This window comes from Bubalus kerabau, chromosome 17 (genome assembly GCF_029407905.1).
Source record: "Bubalus kerabau isolate K-KA32 ecotype Philippines breed swamp buffalo chromosome 17, PCC_UOA_SB_1v2, whole genome shotgun sequence".
NCBI lineage: Eukaryota > Metazoa > Chordata > Mammalia > Artiodactyla > Bovidae > Bubalus > Bubalus kerabau.
The window spans coordinates 65,490,242-65,512,950 of record NC_073640.1 but is presented as its reverse complement, the minus strand read 5'-3'; the positions used below and the strand labels follow the sequence as shown (position 1 = coordinate 65,512,950).

General features: G+C 44.4%; 1 protein-coding gene and 1 long non-coding RNA gene across 2 annotated transcripts; one reads left to right on the top strand and one right to left on the bottom strand.

Annotated features, from left to right (window-relative positions):
- Positions 1 to 3,529: 3,529 nt before the first annotated feature.
- DPRX (divergent-paired related homeobox) lies at positions 3,530 to 10,618 on the bottom strand. Its single transcript, XM_055551221.1, is given in 5 exon segments — positions 3,530 to 4,221; positions 4,223 to 4,368; positions 8,520 to 8,594; positions 8,597 to 8,675; positions 10,596 to 10,618. Coding segments are annotated over 5 exon segments (501 nt in total). The 3' UTR covers positions 3,530 to 4,043.
- A 5,747-nt stretch (positions 10,619 to 16,365) lies between these two features.
- On the top strand, positions 16,366 to 18,513 carry LOC129631089 (uncharacterized). Its single transcript, XR_008703882.1, has 2 exons — positions 16,366 to 17,056; positions 17,234 to 18,513. It is a non-coding gene; the product is annotated as an uncharacterized LOC129631089 (long non-coding RNA).
- Positions 18,514 to 22,709: the final 4,196 nt, after the last annotated feature.

Here is a 22,709-nt window from a genome sequence, read left to right as displayed (position 1 = left end):
TTATAGACATTAAAGATGTTGGTAATAATGAAGTGGAGAACTGTTTGTGGGAATGAGCAACTGAAGTAGAGTGAAGGAGAGTTGGAGGTCAAGATATTGAGTAGCAAAGTTATTAAATGAATTTAAAACTAGATGGAGGAGGATGAATAAAATTAGGCAAAGTCTGCCTTGCAGGGCTTCCCTCATGGCTCAGACGGTAAAGTGTCTGCCTGCAATGCGGGAGACCGGGTTCAATTCCTGGGTCGGGAAGATCCCCTGGAGAAGGAAATGACAATCCACTCCAGCATTCTTGCCTGGAAAATCCCATGGACAGAGGAGCCTAATAGACTACAGTCCATGGGGTCGCAAAGAGTCAGACACGACTACTTCACTTTCACTTTCACTGCCTTGCAAGTTCTAATGAAATCAGATTTAGGACACAATTAATGTGACTGATTCTGTCAGGTGAAACTTTGATGGAAGAGGCTGACATCACCTGATTGCTGTTCTTCCCTTACTGCTGGGGGACAACCAGATATCCTGTATTACACAGTGTGCTGTAACAGACAACACAGAACACCGCCCAGAACACAGTCCTGATGAAAAGCTGAATCAGAAAGTCCTCAAGCCTCTAGATGAACTACAGCTCATCATGAATATAAGGGATGGATTCACATTTCAACTGAAAACACAATCAACCAAAATCAACATGTTGACAATTCTCCAGGGCAGAAAAATGGTCCCCTTTTTATACCAATTAAATGGTATGACCCACAGCCATAAAAGGGAGTGCATTTGACTCAGTTCTAATGAGGTCGATGAACTTACAGCCTTTAATACAGAGTGAAATAAGTCAGAAAGAGAACAAATATATATTAACACATATGTATGGAATCTCCAAAGATGGTTCTGATGAACATACTTGTAGGGCAGCAATAGAGACGCAGACTTGTAGACACAGTGGGGGAAGGAGAGGGTGGGACGAATTGAGAGAGGAGCATTGAAACATTTCCATTACCATGTATAAAGCAGATCGCTAATGGAAAGTTGCTCTATAACCCAGGGAGCTCAGACTCAGTGCTCTGTGACAACCTAGAGGGGTGGATGGGTGGGAGGTGGGAGAGGAGGCCCAAGAGGGAGGGGACATACTGTACCTCTGGCTGATTCATGGCGATATATGGTAGAAACCAACATAATATTGTAAAGCAATTATCCTCCAATTAAAAATAAATAAATTTAAATATAATTAAATAAATAATATGACTCAAAGTGAAGGGCTAATACAGGCGTATCTCAGAGATGTGCTAGTTTGGTTTTAGACGGCCACAATACAGAGAACACGGTAATAAAGAGTCACACAAGTTTTAGTTTTCCAGGGCATGTAAAAGTTGTGTTTACACTACAGTGTAGTCTATTCAGTGTGCAAAGCATTCTGTCCGAAAGGACAACATACACTCCTTAATTTAAAAGCACTTGGGACTTCACTGGTGGTCCAGTGGCTAAGCCTCTGCACTCCCAATGTAGGGGGCCCAGGTTCAATCCCTGATCAGGGAACTAGATCCCACATGCCACAACTGAGACCTGGCACAGTCAAATAAATAAATAAAAATAAAAGCTAAAAAAAAAGCATTTTATTACCAAAACACAAATGCTGGGACATCCCTTGTGGTCTGGTGACTAAGACGCCCTGCTCCAGTGCAGGTGGCCTGGGTTTGATCCCTGGTCAGAGAACTAGATCCCGCGTGTCGCAACCAAGATCAAAGATCCTGAATGCCACAAGTAAGACCCAGGACAGCAAAAAAAAAAAAAGAGCTAACAACCATCTGATAACCTAGGGTTGCCGCAAACCTTCAATTTGTAAAAAATGCAGTATCTCCAAAGGGCAGAAAAGGGAGGTATGCCTGTCCATGTGTACGTGTTGTTCAGTCACTATGTCACGTCCGACTCTTTGTGACTCCATGGGCTGTACTCCTCCAGGCTTCTCTGTCCTCCATGGGCTGTACTCCTCCAGGCTTCTCTGTCCTCCACTACCTCCCAGAGTTTGCTCAAGTTCATGTCCACTGAATGTATACATGTGTATCTATGTATACATATTAAAATTTGTATATGTATAATTAATTGGAGAAGGAAATGTCAACCCACCCCTGTAATTTTGCCTGGGAAATCCCATGGACCGGGGAGCCTGGTGGGTGATCACAGTCCATGGGGGTTGCTGCCTGAGCCACTGAGCATGCACCACATATAAAAACATACACAGCAGAATGAGGAACACGAAACATGTTAGAATGGTTGCCTCTGGTGGGAAAGAGAATGACAGAAAGAAACTGAAATTCTCTTAGGCCACCTCTGGTGCAGGGTCGCAACTAAGAGGGAACTTGTGGGCGGGGAGTACACATTGAGGAGAGGGCTTGAAAGCAGGGAGGTGAAGCCCACCCACTGTTCTGAAGCTCCCGTGTGGATTAGAAGTGACAAAATCTCAGCACATTGACTATAGTTCACCACCCCCCCCCAAAAAAAACACACAAATTAACCCCAAAACTTCAGCACTGTAAACACACAAATGTAGGATGCCTCTGTGAGACAGGTGCGCAGGGCTATCAGTGTCTACCTGCAAGAGTGCCATGTTCAGGTCTGACACATGCTACCTGCATCACCAACTCCAGGGACATGAATTTGAGTAACCTCTTGGAGATAAGGGAGGACTCTGGGAGGTAGTGGAGACAGAGGAGCCTGGCGGGCTACAGACCATGGGGTCGCAGAGAGTTGGACATGACTGAGCAACTGAACAACAACAGCAAGTACAAAATCCTACAGGTTCATGTCAAAGTACATGATTTGTCGGTCACGCTTTACTGTATTCATAAATACCCAACATGCAGGGAGAGAGGTTAGTAGGAAGGAATCAGGAGCCTGAGAACTCTTTGGAAGATTTTACGGTGTTGCATTATCTTTGGGGGGGCGGGGGGGGGGCATGCCCCACAGCTTGTGGGATCTTAGTTCCCCAACCAGGATCAAGCCTCGGCCCCTTGCAGTAGAAGCTGGGAGTCCTAACCTCTGGACTGTCAGGGAAGTCCCTTCCATTGTCTTAAGAAAAGTAGAGGGAGAAGGGGGGGAGAAAGAACAAAAGAGAAAAGAAACATATAAGTTGGGAGACTGGAGATATTTGGGTTGTCATCAGATATAAAATAATTGGGGAGGTGACCAAAGTGTAGGAAGTAGAAAAGCCAACACCAACTAATTTTTAAAAAAATATTTGTCCATTTATTTGGCTGTGCTGGGTCTTGGTTGTGGCACATGGGGTCTAGTTCCCTGACCAGGGACTGAACCCAGGCCCCCTGCATTGGGAGCACATCGTTTTAGCCACTGGACCACCAGTAAAGTCTCATGACTAAATCTTATTAGCTGAACAATACTGAAGAAAAAAAAAAAAAAAAAACAGAAACAAAATCAAAACAAAGAAGCAGGAAAAAAGAAGATAACTGTCCTTACTAGTCCTATTATATATTTATTTTTTATCGAGGTATAAATTATGCAAAATAAAATACACAGATTTTATTTAAAATTTGTTTCTCCAGTTTTATTGAGATGTAATTGACATATAACATTGTATAAGTTTAAGGTGCACAGCATGGCGATTGGATATAATTATAAATGACAAAATGATTCCTGCCATGGCATTAGTTAACATCTCCATCCCATCACACAATTCTTATTTCTTTTTTGTGATGAGAATATTTTCCCCCATCTATTTGCCGTGAAGTGATGGGGCCGGATGTTGTGATCTCAGTTTTTTGAATGTTGGGTTTGAAGCCACCTTTTTCACTCTCCTCTTTCACCTTTATCAAGAGGTTTTTTAGTTCCTCTTTGCTTACTGCCCTAAGGGTGGTGTCATCTGCACATCTGAGGTTGTTGATACTTCTCCCAGCAACCTTGATTCCAGCTTGGGATGGGAATCATGACATATCATAACATGTGACTTTCTGGGCCTAGCTTCTCACAGAGCTTTGTGGCCAAAAAAAAAAAAAAAAGCCCAAAGAATTAGAATTGAGGTTTGTAGAGACAGCTCAGGATTCTACAATGGGATAGAGGCAGTATATATTCAGGTCTTGGCAACAGCCAAAATGGACCATTTTGTGGCCCAGAGAATGGTCTGTGAGAGCCTTCAGGGCAGGCCGTATGCTGAGCTGGAAGGCAGGTATCAGAGGATCTGCACAAACTAGGGATTCAGGGGTGGCGCCAGAGAGACCTTGGAGGTGCAGCCACGTTCTCCTTGGCAGAGCTGATCTTGACCATGACCTCAGCGAATGGCTGTAGAACTTCTAGTTGTTCTGATGGGAAATCCTCATCTTTGGCTTTCTTGAATTTCACTCTATGATTCTTGAACAAATCCTGAGGAGAGGATTTCAGAAACATTTTCATTTTACTCAATTGTTTAATTGATCTTTCTAGCTGAGGACGGCTCTGGTTCCACATCTTGGCTTGTGGAACCCCTGCCAACCTATGGCCAGGGAGAAGCAGGAATGAGACTATGGGCACAGAAAGTGAGGCAAGGATCTGAACCCCCAGAGCAAGATATTTGCTGCTGTTGTCCAGCCCCTAAGTCGTGTCCCGCTCTTTGGACCCCATGGATTGCAGCACCAGGCTCCCCTGTCCTGCACTATCTCTTGGAGTTTGCTCAAACTCATGTCCATTCAGTCTGTGATGTCATCCAACCATCTCTGTTACCCCCTTCTTCTCTTGTCCTCAATCTTTCCCAGCATCAGGGTCTTTTCCAATGAGTCTACTCTCTGCATCAGGTGGCCAAAGTATTGGAGATTCCGTTTCAGCATCAGTCCTTCTGATGAATATTCAGGGTTGATTTCACTTAAGATTGACTGGTTTGATCTCTTTGCTGTCCAAGGGACTCTCAAGAGTCTTCTCCAGCACCACAATTCGAAAGCATCCATTCTTAGGTGCTCAGCCTTATTTACGGCCCAGTTCTCTCGTCCCTACGTGATTTCTGGAAAAAGTATAGCTTAAACTATAACGTAAGGCAAGGTATGGGAAAGAAAAGTGGTCAGCACTAGGGGGTGCCATAGCATGGATATCTGTACATGGTCCACCACTGGGCCAAATCTGACCATCACTTGTTTTTGTTTTCTTTTTTTGGTTTGTTTTGTTTTAAATTGCCTGGGAAGATTGTACTTGAAAATGTAAAGTTGAAAAAAAAAAACCATATAAACTTAAAAGTTATATTCTAAAACAAAAGGATTTGAGTCAGATTATGAAGGACCTTTGGAGAAGGCAATGGCACCCCACTCCAGTACTCTTGCCTGGAAAATCCCATGGGTGGAGGAGCCTGGTAGGCTGCAGTCCATGGGGTCGTTAAGAGTCGGACATGACTGAGCAACTTCACTTTCTCTTTTCACCTTCATGCATTGGAGAAGGAAATGGCAACCCACTCCAGTGTTCTTGTCTGGAGAATCCCAGGGACGGGGGAGCCTGATGGGCTGCCGTCTATGGGGTCACACAGAGTCAGACATGACTGAAGCGACTTAGCAGCATGAAGGACCTTAAAGGCTAAGTGACAAATTTTTTACAAAGATGTTTTGATGTGCACCGTATTTAAAGTCTTCATTGAATTTGTTACAATATTTCTTCTGTTTTCTTTTTTTCTTCTTCTGTTTTATGTTTTGGTTTTTTGGCCCTGAGGCATGTGGGGTATTAGGCCCCTGACCAGATTGAACCTGCACCCTCTGCATTGGAAGGTGAAGTCTTAAGCAGTGGACCACCAAGGAAATCCCTTTTTAAAATATATATGTATATTTGCTGCACTGCTCAACCTGCAGGGTCTTAGTTCCCTGACTAGGGGTGGAATTCATGCCCCTTGAAGTGAAAGGTGGAGTCTTAACCACTGGACTGTCCCTAAACAATTTTTTTTCCCCCAAAACAAACTTTTAAGCAAAAACATTGATAACTGATCTGACGGCATGTTCCAAGGTTGACTGGAGATGAACTGATGGTAAGGAGAGCTTTGCGAAGGCCACTAAGTTAGATAAGAAAAGTGTTTACACAATCTAGGACAAAGCATTGACCTTGAAATAAAGACAAGGGGCAGAATGCAGGAAAGACTGCTAAAGAGATTGTGAAAAGAGGATTGGTGAAAGGTAAGCAGAAAACAGACCACCTGACCTGCCTCTTGAGAAACCTATATGCAGGTCAGGAAGCAACAATTAGAACTGGACATGGAACAACAGACTGGTTCCAAATAGGAAAAGGGGTACGTCAAGGCTATATATTGTCACCCTGTTTATTTAACTTATATGCAGACTACATCATGAGAAATGCTGGGCTGGAAGAAGCACAAGCTGGAATCACGATTGCCGGGAGAAATATCAATAACCTCAGATATGAAGATGACACCACCCTTATGGCAGAAAGTGAAGAGGAACTCAAAAGCCTCTTAATGAAAGTGAAAGAGGAGAGTGAAAAAGTTAGCTTAAAGCTCAACATTCAGAAAACGAAGATTATGGCATCTGGTCACATCACTTCATGGGAAATAGATGGAGAAACAGTGGAAACAGTGTCAGACTTTATTTTTGGGGGCTCCAAAATCACTGCAGATGGTGATTGCAGCCATGAAATTAAAAGACGCTTACTCCTTGGGAGGAAAGTTATGACCAACCTAGATAGCATATTCAAAAGCAGAGACATTACTTTGCCAACAAAGGTCCATATACTCAAGGCTATGGTTTTTCCAGTAGTCATGTATGGATGTGAGAGTTGGACTGTGAAGAAAGCTGAGTGCCAAAGAATTGATGCTTTTGAACTGTGGTGCTGGAGAAGACTCTTGAGAATCCCTTGGACTGCAAGGAGATCCAACCAGTCCATCCTAAAGGAGATCAGCCCTGGGTGTTCATTTGAAAGACTGATGCTGAAGCTGAAACTCCAGTAGTTTGGCCACTTCATGCGAAGAGTTGACTTATTGGCAAAGACTCTGATGCTGGGAGGGATTGGGGGCAGGAGGAGAAGGGGATGACAGAGGATGAGATGTCTGGATGACATCACTGACTTGATGGACATGAGTTTGAGTGAACTCCGGGAGTTGGTGATGGACAGGGAGGCGTGGCGTGCTGTGATTCATGGGGTTGCAAAGAGTGGGACACAACTGAGCTGAGCTAAGGGAGAAAACATGGCTTCCTTGATGGCTCAGTGGTAAAGAACCTGCCTGCCAATGCAGGAGACATGGGTTTGATCCCTGATTTCAGAAGATCCCCTGTAGGATGGCATGGCAACCCACTCCAGTATTCTTGCCTGGAGAATCCCATGGACAGAGGAGTCTGGAGGGCCATAGTGAAAGTGAAGTCGCTCAGTCGTGTCCGACTCTTTGTGACCCCATGGACTGTAGCCTATCAGGCTCCTCCATCCATGGGATTTTCCAGGCAAGAGTGCTGGAGTGGATTGCCATTTCCTTCTCCAGGGGATCTTCCCGACCCAGGAATCAAACCCGGGTCTCCCGCATTGCAGGCAGACACTTTACCGTCTGAGCCACCAGGGAAGCCCTGGAGGGCTATGACTGAATGACTAAACAATAAATGGCAATGGTACAAACACTGCAGCTGGAATTTGGAGACATAAAGAGAGAGATTAAAGATAAGCCACTTAAAGGTAATTCTGTGATCCACCATCTGTTTCAGTATGGCTCACGAGTTAAGAGATTTTACATTTTGAAATGGTTGGGAGGAAAGGAAAAAAAAAAACAAAAAACAGCACAAGAAGAATAATTTATGACATGTGAATAACATATGAACTTCTAACATGTGTCCATGAAGTCATATGTAACACAAAATATCCATGGAATTCTCCAGGCAAGAATGCTGGAGTGGTTGCCATTCCCTTCCCTAAAGGATCTTCCTGATCCAGGAATCATACAGGTGTCTTTTGCATTGCAGGCAGATTCTTTGCTGTCTGAGTCACCAGGGAAGCCCATATGAGAACACAGACACATCTATTTGTTTTCACAACCTCAATGGCTGCTCCTATGCTGCTATCAAGGCAGAATTTAATAGTTGTGGCAGAGACTGTATGGCTCACAAGTGTTTATTATCTGGTCCTTTACACAAAAATTTTGCCCATCTTGCTCTAGGGGTTAGGAGAGAATGTAATAGGGTATGGGTAGTAGTCTGGGTCTTCAGAGTCTTGGGGATTGCAATCGTATCAAGCTTCAGGAATTATCCCAGAAATCAGCCCTGGTTATTAATTGGAAGGACTGATGCTGAAGCTGAAGCTCCAGTACTTTGGCCACTGGATGCAACAAGTCAACTCACTGAGAAACACTCTGATGCTGGGAAAGATTGAAGGTAGGAGAAGAAGGGGGCGGCAGAGGATGAGATGTTTAGATAGCATCACCGACTCAATGAGGATGAATTGAGCAAACTCTGGGAGATGGTGAAGGACAGGGGAGCCTGGCAGGCTGCAGTCCACAGGGTTGCAACATGACTTGGCAACTGAAGAAGAACAACAAATGAAGTGGCCTGGTGAGATGGGGCTTGTCTTCTGACCTGCAGGACTGTGAGGTGTAGCTCCATTTTTGAAGCCATTTCTCTCTGGAGGCCAACGGTGGGGTATGGGTTTTTTAGTTTTTAAGAAAATTTAAATATGCCAACTGTTTCTCCGTGAACATGGTTTGTTTCTTTTTGAGTGCTTGCGGTACTTTCCTAGGAAAGAGAGAAAGGCAGGAATGAGATGCTAAAGTCAGTTTCATTTACAAAAGCCTGATTTTCCCCCTTCCTCTCTCCAGAGGTCAAGCTTGCCTTTCCAGTGACTGAAATGCCCATATATTCATACACAATGTGGATGATGTTGGCTAAAAAAAAAAAAAAAAAAAAAAAGATGTACAAATTGAGAGTTCTGAGTTAAGTTTTACTTGGGGCAAAATGAGCACTGCAGCCTGGGAGGCAGCATCTCAGATAGCTCAGAGAGACTGCTCCAAAGCAGCAATGGGGAGAGTAAACATAAAATGTTTTGGTGAAGGGGGAGTTCAATGCCACTGTTCAGTTCAGTCGCTCAGTCGTGTCCGACTCTTTGCGACCCCATGAATCACAGCACGCTAGACCTCCCTATCCATCACCAACTCCCGGAGTTCACTCAGACTCACGTCCATCGAGTCAGTGATGCCATCCAGCCATCTCATCCTCTGTCATCCCCTTCTCCTCCTGCCCCCAATCCCTCCCAGCATCAGAGTCTTTTCCAATGAGTCAACTCTTTGCATGAGGTGGCCAAAGTACTGGAGTTTCAGCTTTACCATCATTCCTTCCAAAGAAATCCCAGGGCTCATCTCCTTCAGAATGGACTGGTTGGATCTCCTTGCAGTCCAAGGGACTCTCAAGAGTCTTCTCCAACACCACAGTTCAAAAGCATCAATTCTTCAGCACTCAGCCTTCTTCACAGTCCAACTCTCACATCCATACATGACCACAGGAAAAACCATAGCCTTGACTAGACGGACCTTTGTTGGCAAAGTCATGTCTCTGCTTTTGAATATGCTATCTAGGTTGGTCATAACTTTCCTTCCAAGGAGTAAGCATCTTTTAATTTCATGGCTGCAGTCACCATCTGCAGTGATTTTGGAGCCCATAAAAATAAAGTCTGACACTCTTTCCACTGTTTCCCCATCTATTTCCCATGAAGTGATGGGACTGGTGCCATGATCTCCATTTTCTGAATGTTGAGCTTTAAGCCAACTTTTTCAGTCTCCACTTTCACTTTCATCAAGAGGCTTTTGAGTTCCTCTTCACTTTCTGTCATAAGGGTGGTGTCATCTGCATATCTGAGGTTATTGATATTTCTCCCAGCAATCTTGATTCCAGCTTATGTTTCTTCCAGCCCAGCGTTTCTCATGATGTAGTCTGCATATAAGTTAAATAAATAGGGTGACAATATCCAGCCTTGACGTACTCCTTTTCCTATTTGGAACCAGTCTGTTGTTCCATGTCCAGTTCTAACTGTTGCTTCCTGACCTGCATAGATTTCTCAAGAGGCAGGTCAGGTGGTCTGGTATTCCCATCTCTTTCAGAATTTTCCACAGTTTATTGTGATCCACACAGTCAAAGGCTTGGCATAGTCAATAAAACAGAAATAGATGTTTTTCTGGAACTCTCTTGCTTTTTCCATGATCCAGTGGATGTTGGCAATTTGATCTCTGGTTCCTCTGCCTTTTCTAAAACCAGCTTGAACATCTGGAAGTTCAAGGTTCACGTATTGCTGAAGCCTGGCTTGGAGAATTTTGAGCATTACTTTACTAGCGTGTGAGATGAGTGCAATTGAGCAGTAGTTTGAGCATTCTTTGGCATTGCCTTTCTTTGGGATTGGAATGAAAACTGACCTTTTCCAGTCCTGTGGCCACTGCTGAGTTTTCCAAATGTGCTGGCATATTGAGTGCAGCACTTTCACAGCATCATCTTTCAGGATTTGGAATAGCTCCACTGGAATTCCATCACCCTCCACTAACTTTGTTCGCAGTGATGCTTTCTAAGGCCCACTTGACTTCACATACCAGGATGTCTGGCTCTAGGTCAGTGATCACACCATCGTGATTAGGACCCCATGCCCGAAGGGTGGCGGCCGAGAGGAGTTGCCCCACGTCAGAGGTCAGGGTCATCGGCAGAGAGTGCCGGACTGTGATGATGCAGGAACGGCCGAGGGGAGCTACACCGCGTCCGAGGTCGGGGGGGGCGGCCAAGAGGAGATGTCCAGCGTCTGAGGTCAGGGGTGGCGACGAGAGGAGTTGCCCCGCGTCCGAGGTCGGGGGAGGCGGTCGGGAGGAGCAACCCCACGTACAGGGAGCCATGACTGCTCGGGTGCAGGAGGACCTAGAGGAGCTATCCCACGTTGAAGGTCAGGAAGGGCAGCAGTGAGGATATACCCCTCGTCCAAGGTAAGGAGCAATGGCTGTGCTTTGCTGGAGCAGCCGTGAAGAGATACCCCACGTCCAAGGTAAGAGAAACCCAAGTAAAACGGTAGGTGTTACAAGAGGGCATCAGAGGGCAAACACACTGAAACCATACTCACAGGAAACTAGTCAATCTAATCAAACTAGGACCACAGCCTTGTCTAACTCAATGAAACTAGGCCATGCCCATGGGGCACCCAAGATGGGCGGGTCATGGTGGAGAGATCTGACAGAATGTGGTCCACTGGAGAAGGGAACAGCAAACCACTTCAGTATTCTTGCCTTGAGAACCCCATGAACAGTGTGAAAAGGCAAAATGATAGGATACTGAAAGAGAAACTCCCCAGGTTAGTACGTGCTCAATATGCTACTGGAGATCAGTGGAGAAATAACTCCAGAAAGAATGAAGGGATGGAGCCAAAGGAAAAAGAATACCCAGCTGTGGATGTGACTGGTGATAGAAGCAAGGTCCGATGCTGTAAAGAGCAATATTGCATAAGAACCTTGAATATCAGGTCCATGAATCAAGGCAAATTGGAAGTGGTCAAACAAGAGATGGCAAGAGTGAATTGTCGACATTCTAGGAATCAGCAAACTGAAATGGACTGGAATGGGTGAATTTAACTCAGATGACCATTATATCTACTACTACGGGCAGGAATCCCTCAGAAGAAATGGAGTAGCCATCATGGTCAACAAAAGAGTCTGAAATCAAGTACTTGGATGCAATCTCAAAAACGACAGAATGATCTCTGTTCGTTTCCAAGGCAAATCATTCAATATCACAGTAATCCAAGTCTATGCCCAAGCAGTAACGCTGAAGAAGCTGAAGTTGAACGGTTCTATGAAGACCTACAAGGCCTTTTAGAACTAACACCCAAAAAAGATGTCCTTTTCATTATAGGGAACTGGAATGCAAAAGTAGGAAGTCAAGAAACACCTGGAGTAACAGGCAAATTAGGCCTTGGAATATGGAATGAAGCAGGGCAAAGACTAATAGAGTTTCACCAAGAAAAGGCACTGGTCATAACAAACACCCTCTTCCAACCACACAAGAGAAGACTCTACACATGGACATCACCAGATGGTCAACACCGAAATCAGATTGATTATATTCTTTGCAGCCAAAGATGGAGAAGCTCTATATAGTCAGCAAAAACAAGACCAGGAGCTGACTGTGGCTCAGATCATGAACTCCTTATTGCCAAATTAAGACTTAAATTGAAGAAAGTAGGGAAAACCGCTAGACCATTCAGGTATGACCTAAATCAAATCCCTTATGATTATACAGTGGAAGTGAGAAATAGATTTAAGGGCCTAGATCTGAGAGATAGAGTGCCTGATGAACTATGGAATGAGGTTCATGACACTGTACAGGAGACAGGGATCAAGACCATCCCCATGGAAAAGAAATGCAAAAAAAGCAAAATGGCTGTCTGGGGAGGCCTTACAAATAGCTGTGAAAAGAAGAGAAGTGAAAAGCAAAGGAGAAAAGGAAAGATATAAGCATCTGAATGCAGAGTTCCAAAGAATAGCAAGAAGAGATAAGAAAGCCTTCCTCAGCGATCAATGCAAAGAAATAGAGGAAAACAACAGAATGGAAAAGACTAGAGATCTCTTCAAGAAAATCAGAGATACCAAAGGAATATTTCACACAAAGATGGGCTCGATAAAGGACAGAAATGGTATGGACCTAACAGAAGCAGAAGATATTAAGAAGAGGTGGCAAGAATACACAGATCAGATCACATCAGTCGCTCAGTCATGTCTGACTCTTTGCCACCCCATGAATAGGAGCACGCCAGGCCTCCCTGTCCATCACCAACTCCCAGAGTTCACTCAGACTCACGTCCATCGAGTCAGTGATGCCATCCAGCCATCTCATCCTCTGTCATCCCCTTCTAATCCTGCCCCCAATCCCTCCCAGCATCAGAGTGATTGCCAACGAGTCAACTCTTCACATGAGGTGGCCAAAGTACTGGAATTTCAGCTTTACCATCATTCCTTCCAAAGAAATCCCAGGGCTCATCTCCTCCAGAATGGACTGGTTGGATCTCCTTGCAGTCCAAGGGACTCTCAAGAGTCTTCTCCAACACCACAGTTCAAAAGCATCAATTCTTCGGTGCTCAGCCTTCTTCACAGTTCAACTCTCACATCCATACATGACCACAGGAAAAACCATAGCCTTGACTAGACGGACCTTTGTTGGCAAAGTAATGTCTCTGCTTTTCGATATGCTATCTAGGTTGGTCATAACTTTCCTTCCAAGGAGTAAGCATCTTTTAATTTCATGGCTGCAGTCACCATCTGCAGTGATTTTGGAGCCCATAAAAATAAAGTCTGACACTCTTTCCACTGTTTCCCCATCTATTTCCCATGAAGTGATGGCACTGGATTGCATGATCTTCGTTTTCTGAATGTTGAGCTTTAAGCCAACTTTTTCAGTCTCCACTTTCACTTTCATCAAGAGGCTTTTGAGTTCCTCTTCACTTTCTGCCATAAGGGTGGTGTCATCTGCATATCTGAGGTTATTGATATTTCTCCCAGCAATCTTGATTCCAGCTTGTGTTTCTTCCAGTCCTGCATTTCTCATGATGTAGTCTGCATATAAGTTAAATAAATAGGGTGACAATATCCAGCCTTGACGTACTCCTTTTCCTATTTGGAACCAGTCTGTTGTTCCATGTCCAGTTCTAACTGTTGCTTCCTGAGCTGCATACAAATTTCTCAAGAGTCAGATCAGGTGTTCTGGTATTCCCATCTCTTTCAGAATTTTCCACAGTTTATTGTGATCTACACAGTCAAACGCTTTGGCATAGTCAATAAAACAGAAATAGATGTTTTTCTGGAACTCTCTTGCTTTTTCCATGATCCAGCAGATGTTTACAATTTGATCTCTGGTTCCTCTGCCTTTCCTAACACCAGCTTGAACATCTGGAAATTGAAGGTTCACATATTGCTGAAGCCTGGCTTGGAGAATTTTGAGCATTACTTTACTAGTATGTGAGATGAGTGCATTTGTGTGGTAGTTTAAGCATTCTTTGGTATTGCCTTTCTTTGGGATTGGAATGAAAATTGACTTTTTCCAGTCCTGTGGCCACTGCTAATTTTTCCAAATTTGCTGGCATATTGAGTGCAGCACTTTCACAGCATCATCTTTCAGGATTTGGAATAGCTCCACTGGAATTCCATCACCTCCACTAGCTTTGTTCATAGTGATGCTTTCTAAGGCCCACTTGACTTCACATTCCAGGATGTCTGGCTTTGGTCAGTGATCACACCATAGTGATTATCTGGGTCATGAAGATCTTTTCTGTACAGTTCTTCTGAGTATTCTTGCCATCTCTTCTTAATATCTTCTGCTTCTGTTAGGTCCATACCATTTCTGTCCTTTATCGAGCCCATCTTTGCATGAAATATTCCTTTGGTATCTCTGATTTTCTTGAAGAGATCTCTAGTCTTTTCCATTCTGTTGTTTTCCTCTATTTCTTTGCATTGATCGCTGAGGAAGGCTTTCTTATCTCTTCTTGCTATTCTTTGGAACTCTGCATTCAGATGCTTATATCTTTCCTTTTCTCCTTTGCTTTTCACTTCTCTTCTTTTCACAGCTATTTGTAAGGCCTCCCCAGACAGCCATTTTGCTTTTTTTGCATTTCTTTTCCATGGGGATGGTCTTGATCCCTGTCTCCTGTACAGTGTCATGAACCTCATTCCATAGTTCATCAGGCACTCTATCTCTCAGATCTAGGCCCTTAAATCTATTTCTCACTTCCACTGTATAATCATAAGGGATTTGATTTAGGTCATACCTGAATGGTCTAGCGGTTTTCCCTACTTTCTTCAATTTAAGTCTTAATTTGGCAATAAGGAGTTCATGATCTGAGCCACAGTCAGCTCCTGGTCTTGTTTTTGCTGACTATATAGAGCTTCTCCATCTTTGGCTGCAAAGAATATAATCAATCTGATTTCGGTGTTGACCATCTGGTGATGTCCATGTGTAGAGTCTTCTCTTGTGTGGTTGGAAGAGGGTGTTTGTTATGACCAGTGCCTTTTCTTGGTGAAACTCTATTAGTCTTTGCCCTGCTTCATTCCATATTCCAAGGCCTAATTTGCCTGTTACTCCAGGTGTTTCTTGACTTCCTACTTTTGCATTCCAGTTCCCTATAATGAAAAGGACATCTTTTTTGGGTGTTAGTTCTAAAAGGCCTTGTAGGTCTTCATAGAACCGTTCAACTTCAGCTTCTTCAGCGTTACTGCTTGGGCATAGACTTGGATTACTGTGATATTGAATGATTTGCCTTGGAAACGAACAGAGATCATTCTGTCGTTTTTGAGATTGCATCCAAGTACTTGATTTCAGACTCTTTTGTTGACCATGATGGCTACTCCATTTCTTCTGAGGGATTCCTGCCCGTAGTAGTAGATATAATGGTCATCTGAGTTAAATTCACCCATTCCAGTCCATTTCAGTTTGCTGATTCCTAGAATGTCGACAATTCACTCTTGCCATCTCTTGTTTGACCACTTCCAATTTGCCTTGATTCATGGACCTGATATTCAAGGTTCTTATGCAATATTGCTCTTTACAGCATCGGACCTTGCTTCTATCACCAGTCACATCCACAGCTGGGTATTCTTTTTCCTTTGGCTCCATCCCTTCATTCTTTCTGGAGTTATTTCTCCACTGATCTCCAGTAGCATATTGAGCACGTACTAACCTGGGGAGTTTCTCTTTCAGTATCCTATCATTTTGCCTTTTCACACTGTTCATGGGGTTCTCAAGGCAAGAATACTGAAGTGGTTTGCTGTTCCCTTCTCCAGTGGACCACATTCTGTCAGATCTCTCCACCATGACCCGCCCATCTTGGGTGCCCCATGGGCATGGCCTAGTTTCATTGAGTTAGACAAGGCTGTGGTCCTAGTGTGATTAGATTGACTAGTTTCCTGTGAGTATGGTTTCAGTGTGTTTGCCCTCTGATGCCCTCTTGTAACACCTACCGTCTTACTTGGGTTTCTCTTACCTTGGACGTGGGGTATCTCTTCACGGCTGCTCCAGCAAAGCGCAGTCATTGCTCCTTACCTTGGACAGGGGTATATCCTCACTGCTGCCCTTCCTGACCTTCAACGTGGGATAGCTCCTCTAGGCCCTCCTGCGCCCGTGAGCCACCGCTCCTTGGTCGTGGGTTTGGTCCTCCTGGCCGCCGCCCCTGACCTCAGACTTAGGTAGCGCTTCTCAGCCTTTCCTGCACCGTCGCAGCCTGGCACTCTCGGCCGCTGCCCCTGACCTCGGACGTGGATTAACTCCTCTTGGCCACCACCCTTCGGGCCTAGGGTCCTCCCAGCTTAGCACTCATTTTACAAGAGGATTTTGTTAGTCATGAATATCTGATGTCACCATGAAGGGATTTAGTGCTTCCTTAGATATGAGGAGATGCAAGGATTGAGATCATAAAGTAAGTGTGAGTAGTTCAGTTGTGCCCAACTCTTTGGGACCCCATGGACTGCATCCCACCAGGATCCTCTATCCATGAGATTTTCCAAGCAAGGATACTGGAGTGGGTTGCTGTTTCCTTCTCCAGGGGATCTTCCAGACCCAGGGATCGAACCCATGTCTCCTGCACTGCAGGCAGGTTCTTTACCAACTGAGCTGCAAGGGAAGCCCTTGAGATCATAAAATCTGTTCTTAAAAACATCTATCTAAAGACCTGTCCCACCAGATTCCCTGGGGCACGGAGTGCCTCACTCCACCCTGAATTCCCTCAGGGATTGTTGAAGGTCAACAGCTATAGCAGCATTGTGTTCACTCTCCGAAGGGGCAGATGGCAAATGCCTTTTTTGTTCAGTCATTGGCAGTGCTCTTGGTAAGTGCCAATTTGTAGTTGACAATGACTTTCTTACTGGTTTCTCTAAAGCCTCCTCTTTTGTCACTGTTGCTATCTAAATACCCACCACAGGAAAAGTGAAAGTAAAAGTCACTCAGTCAGGCCCAACTCTTTGCGGACCCATGGACTATACAGCCCATGGAATTCTCTAGGCCAGAATATTGGAGTGGGCAGCCTTTCTCTTCCCCAGGGGATCTTCCCAACCCAGGGAGCGAACCCACGTCTCCCGCATTGCAAGCAGATTCTTTACCAACTGAGCCACAAGGTAAGTCCCACCACAGGAAAGGGTCATTTAAATATAGATTCCTTGAATCCCCAGTTTGGATTCTTTTCTTTCTTTTTTTTCTTTTGCGAGTAGGGAATACAAACAACTCAATCCAATGTACGTCATTTTGTCCTTGTCATTCATCCCATTTTTACTAATAACTTTTCTCAAATTCAGGTATTCTTTTAGGAACACCAGCAATGAAGTGGGAAAACAAGATCACTGCTCTCCTAAACCCATAGAATGAACCCTATCGATTTTGGATGATTGTGACCTATTGATATAGGTTCATCAACAGTAATTCCAGTGGTCCTGTATGGATGTGAGAGTTGGACGGTGAAGAAAGCTGAGGGCCGAAGAATTGATGCTTTTGAACTGTGGTGTTGGAGAAGACTCTTGAGAGTCCCTTGGACTGCAAGGAGATCCAACCAGTCCATCCTAAAGGAGATCAGACCTGGGTGTTCATTAGAAGGACCGAAGCTGAAGCTGAAACTCCAGTACTTTGGCCACCTCATGCGAAGAATTGACTCATTGGAAAAGACCCTGATATTGGGAGGGATTGGGGGCAGGAGGAGAAGGGGACAACAGAGGATGAGATGGCTGGATGGACATGAGTTTGAGTGAACTCTGGGAGTTGGTGATGGACAGGGAGGACTGGCATGCTGTGATTCATGGGGTCGCAAAGAGTTGGACACGACTGAGCAACTGAACTGAATATATGTACCACTCAGTGTGGGATCTTGCTACAGGGAGGAGCAATGCCTGTGTGGGCACAGGAGGTTTGAGAGAGACCTCTGTCCCTCTGTTCAATTTTTTCTGTGAAGCTAAACCTACTCTAATAAAAGTCTAATAATAATAATACTGTTTTCATGGACATCACACTTCAATGGAACCACACATACACAGAGTATTAAAATATACACTATATTAGGGACTAACACTGATGGTTTGGTGTTAAGACTCCACACTTCCAATGCAGGGGCCACAGGTTCAATGCCTTTTTGGGAACTAAGATCCCACATGCCACATGGTACAGCCAATAAAATAAAATAGTTAAAATATATATACACACTGAATTAAATACTGCTAACGTAACCAAGGTGGGCTCTATGGGGCTTGCCTGAAGAGACTCTCCCCCATATCCTCTCCTTTAGCTCTTCTCTGAAGCACCAAGATAATAATATCACTGCACATTTCCTGAGTTGTTGTACAGAAGGTAGAACCCTCCCACTCAAATGGAAGATTTTAACTACTTGATGACCATGAGCCTGTAGCCCCCAGACCTACTGATGCCTAAGGATGGATAATGTTAATCCCTGTGACATCACCCTCTTGTTTAGTCACTAAGTCAGGTCCAACTCTCTGCAATCCCATGGACTGTAGCCTGCCAGGCTCCTCTATTCAGGAGATTTCCCAGGCAAGAATACTGGAGTGGGTTGCCATTTCCTTCTTCAGGGGATCTTTCCAACCCAGGGATCAAGCCTGCATCTGCTGTATTGGTAGTGGATTCTTTACCGCTGAGCCACCCAGGAAGTCCTGTTACTCCACCATTAACCAGAAAATTGTACATAAGCTAACCTGGGAGTCCCCTCTCTCCTTGTCTTTAAAAAGGCTTTGCTGGAACTTCCCTGGTAGCCCAGTGGTTAAGAATCTGCTTTGCAATGCAGGGGACATGGGTTTGATCCCTGGTCGGTGAACTAAGATTGTTGCAAGGAAGAGCCAATTCTGACTCCATGTTGGAACTGTTTCTTTGACTTGCTTTTCATTGCTGTTGTTATTATGCATGCGTGCTAAGTCTCTACAGTCGTGTCGGACTCTTTGTGACCCCATGGACTGCTGTAGCCCGCCAGGCTCCTCTGTCCATGGGGATTCTCCAGGCAATAATGCTGGATTAGGTTGCCATGTCCTCTCTAGGGAATATTCCTGACCAAAGGACTGAACACGAGTCTCTTGTGTCTCCTGCATTGGCAGGCAGGTTCTTTACTGCTCAGTTCAGTTCAGCTCAGGCACTCAGTCGTGTTCGACTCTTTGCGACCCCATGAATTGCAGCATGCCAGGCCTCCCTGTCCATCACCAACTCCCAGAGTTCACTCAGACTCACGTCCATCGAGTCAGTGATGCCATCCAGCCATCTCATCCTCTGTCATCCCCTTCTCCTCCTGCCCCTAATCCCTCCCAGCATCAGAGTCTTTTCCAATGAGTCAACTCTTCGCATGAGGTGGCCAAAGTACTGGAGTTTCAGCTTTACCATCATTCCTTCCAAAGAAATCCCAGGGCTCATCTCCTTCAGAATGGACTGGTTGGATCTCCTTGCAGTCCAAGGCACTCTCAAGAGTCTTCTCCAACACCACAGTTCAAAAGCATCAATTCTTCGGCGCTCAGCCTTCTTCACAGTCCAACTCTCACATCCATACATGACCACAGGAAAAACCATAGCTTTGACTAGACAGACCTTTGTTGGCAAAGTAATGTCTCTGCTTTTCAATATGCTATCTAGGTTGGACATAATTTTCCTTCCAAGGAGTAAGCGTCTTTTAATTTCATGGCTGCAGTCACCATCTGCAGTGATTTTGGAGCCCAGAAAAATAAAGTCTGACACTCTTTCCACTGTTTCTCCATCTATTTCCCATGAAGTGGTGGGACCAGATGCCATGATCTTTGTTTTCTGAATGTTGAGCTTTAAGCCAACTTTTTCAGTCTCCACTTTCACTTTCATCAAGAGGCTTTTGAGTTCCTCTTCACTTTCTGCCATAAGGGTGGTGTCATCTGCATATCTGAGGTTATTGATATTTCTCCTGGCAATATTGATTCCAGCTTGTGTTTCTTCCAGCCCAGCATTTCTCATGATGTAGTCTGCATATAAGTTAAATAAGCAGGGTGACAATATACAGCCTTGATGTACTCCTTTTCCTATTTGGAACCAGTCTGTTGTTCCATGTCCAGCTCTAACTGTTGCTTCCTGACCTGCATATAGATTTCTCAAGAGGCAGGTCAGGTGGTCTGGTATTCCCATCTCTTTCAGAATTTTCCACAGTTTATTGTGATGCACACAGTCAAAGGCTTTGACATAGTCAATAAAGCAGAAATAGATGTTTTTCTGGAACTCTCTTGCTTTTTCCATGATCCAGCAGATGTTTCTTTACTGCTAGAACCACCTATAATCATACATAATGGCCAGCCTCAGAGAACCCCTCCCTTCAACCTGACTGTTGAGGACTAAAGTCCTTTGTTCAGCTCACAGGGAGATGATCTGACCAGCCCACCTGTGAATGCCTGCAGGAGATTACCACTGAAGGCCCGTTGTCCTGGAGCTGTTTTGCAAGACTACAGCCCCTTTTACTTTACTTTCTCACTGTCTCTGTCTCTCCCTCTCCATTCTCCATTTTTTTTTTTTTTTACCTTACTTCCTCACCTTCCTCTATCTCTGTTCTATAAAACAATCTGGCATCCAGACCCCAATAAGATGGTTATTTTGAGTCATTAGTCTTCCATCTTTTCTGTCAACTGGCTTTCCTAAAGAAGTTTCTTTCTTGCCTCAGCACCTCGTCTCAGATTTATTTGCCTTTCGTTCATTAGAGCAGAGTGAGCTTGGAGTCTGTAACAAGTCCAATACTTTCAGAGCAGCTAAGCTCTTGTGTCATTACAGAAGCCTGAACACTGTGTCTGAAGATACCACATAATGCAATGAAGATCTTGAGTGCTACAACTAAGACCTTGTGCAGCCAAATAAATAAATAAAAATAAATGTTAAATCTATTAGAGGGCATTGTTGGGGAATATCTTTATGACCTCTGAGTAGGGATGGACTTTGAAATTAGACATAAAATGAGCAAACCACTAAAGAAAAAAAATGGAAACATTTGACTATACTATAATTAAATGTCATTCAAAGATTTTTAAGGGAGTGGAAAAAATCAATTAAAGGGATTAAAAAAAAAAACCAAACCCTTAATATGCATAGACTTTACTGTAAACAATGGCTATCTGGCTTGGTTATCTGTAAAACCAAGACCTCTAACCATTACCATTTCAAAAGATTTGAGTGGCTGAATCAGATCACACCTGATGTTTAGGAGAAGCCCTGAAATCTACTCAATGCTCAATAAAATGATGAGCTTTCCAAATTTCCAGAAATCTCAACCAGATTTCTTAAGTGAAAGTGAAGTGAAGTCGCTCAGTCGTGTCCGACTCTTTGCGACCCCGTGGACTGTAGCCCATCAGGCTCCTCCATCCATGGAATTTCCCAGGCAAGAATACTGGAGTAGGTTGCCATTTCCTTCTCCAAATCAGGTTTCTTGGTGGAGCCTATATACTGTGACATAATCATCCTCCTAAGGGTTGCCCTGGTGGCTCAGAGGTTAAAGAGTCTGCCTGCAGTGTGGGAGAGCTGGGTTCAATCCCTGGATCGGGAAGATCCCCTGGAGAAGGAAATGGCAACCCACTCCAGTATTCCTGCCTGGAGAATCCCATGGACTGAGGAGCCTGGTGGGCTACAGTCCATGGGATCGCAAAGACTGGGACATGACTGAGCAACTGCACTTTCACTTTCAAGAGGGATCAGAGTGCCCGTTTCTCAAGGATCAGAGGAATCATGAGTTAACAAAGGGAAGATCTGGAATTCAGACTCAGACTTGGCATTGCCTCTGACTGGGTTTGCCCTCAAATGACAGCTACTAAGCCGTCTCCACCAGCCTTGTCAATTGTGTTCAACTTCTTCACATACCTTTCCTTCAGTTCTCTCTCCTCTGACTTACCTTTTTTAAAAAGTAATTTCATTTATTTATTTGCTTATTTTTGGCTGTGCAGTGTCTTCCTTGCTTCACAGGCTTTTCTCTAGTTACAGGGAGCAGGGGCTACTTTTTGTTGCAATGCATGGGCATCTCCTTTCAAGGGCTTGTCTTGTTGCAGAGTATGGACTCTAGGGCATTTGAGCTTCTATAGTTGCAGCACGTGGGTTCAGTAGTTGCAGCTTATGGGGTGGGTCTAGAGCACAGGCTCAGTAGTGCTAGCACATGGGCTCAGCTGCTCTGCAGCATGTGGAATCTTCTCAGACCAGGGATTGAAGTCATGTCTCCTGCATTGGCAGGTGGATTCTTCACCACAGACCCACCAGGGAGGCCCTGACTTACCTTCTGAAGTGTCGTCTGTATCTAATATCTGTTATCCAAATGTGCTTCTAGTGCTTCTAGTGCTTCTAGTAATAAGAACCGGCAAAACTCGCATCAAGACTTAAATACATCCCTTGACAGCCATACCCCAGTCCCGCCCGCTCCATGTCTTCCATCCTCATCCACTAATCTGATCCCTGGTCTTCTGGAGCCTGTAGATCTCTCCCATTTCTGTCATTAATCTGATGTTTTTTAAGCACAGATTTGAAATGGAGCAGGACCCTATGGTCCTCCCCTCTCCATCCTCCACCTGTCTGTTGTCTGTGGGGAAACTTCAGCCAAGGAATAAGTTTAGTCAGAGAAGTAAGATGCAGACACAAAGGAAGACAGTCAAAGGAGACCAAATAATACCAGTTTAGTCATTAAGCAAAGTCAAGAACCTTTAGTTCCTTCTACAGGTCTATAGACAGTATTCTGAGCCATATCCTATGAGTTGTCCTGTAGAGACCAAAACCCCCACCAGGTGAAAGAAGTTAAGGGCATGA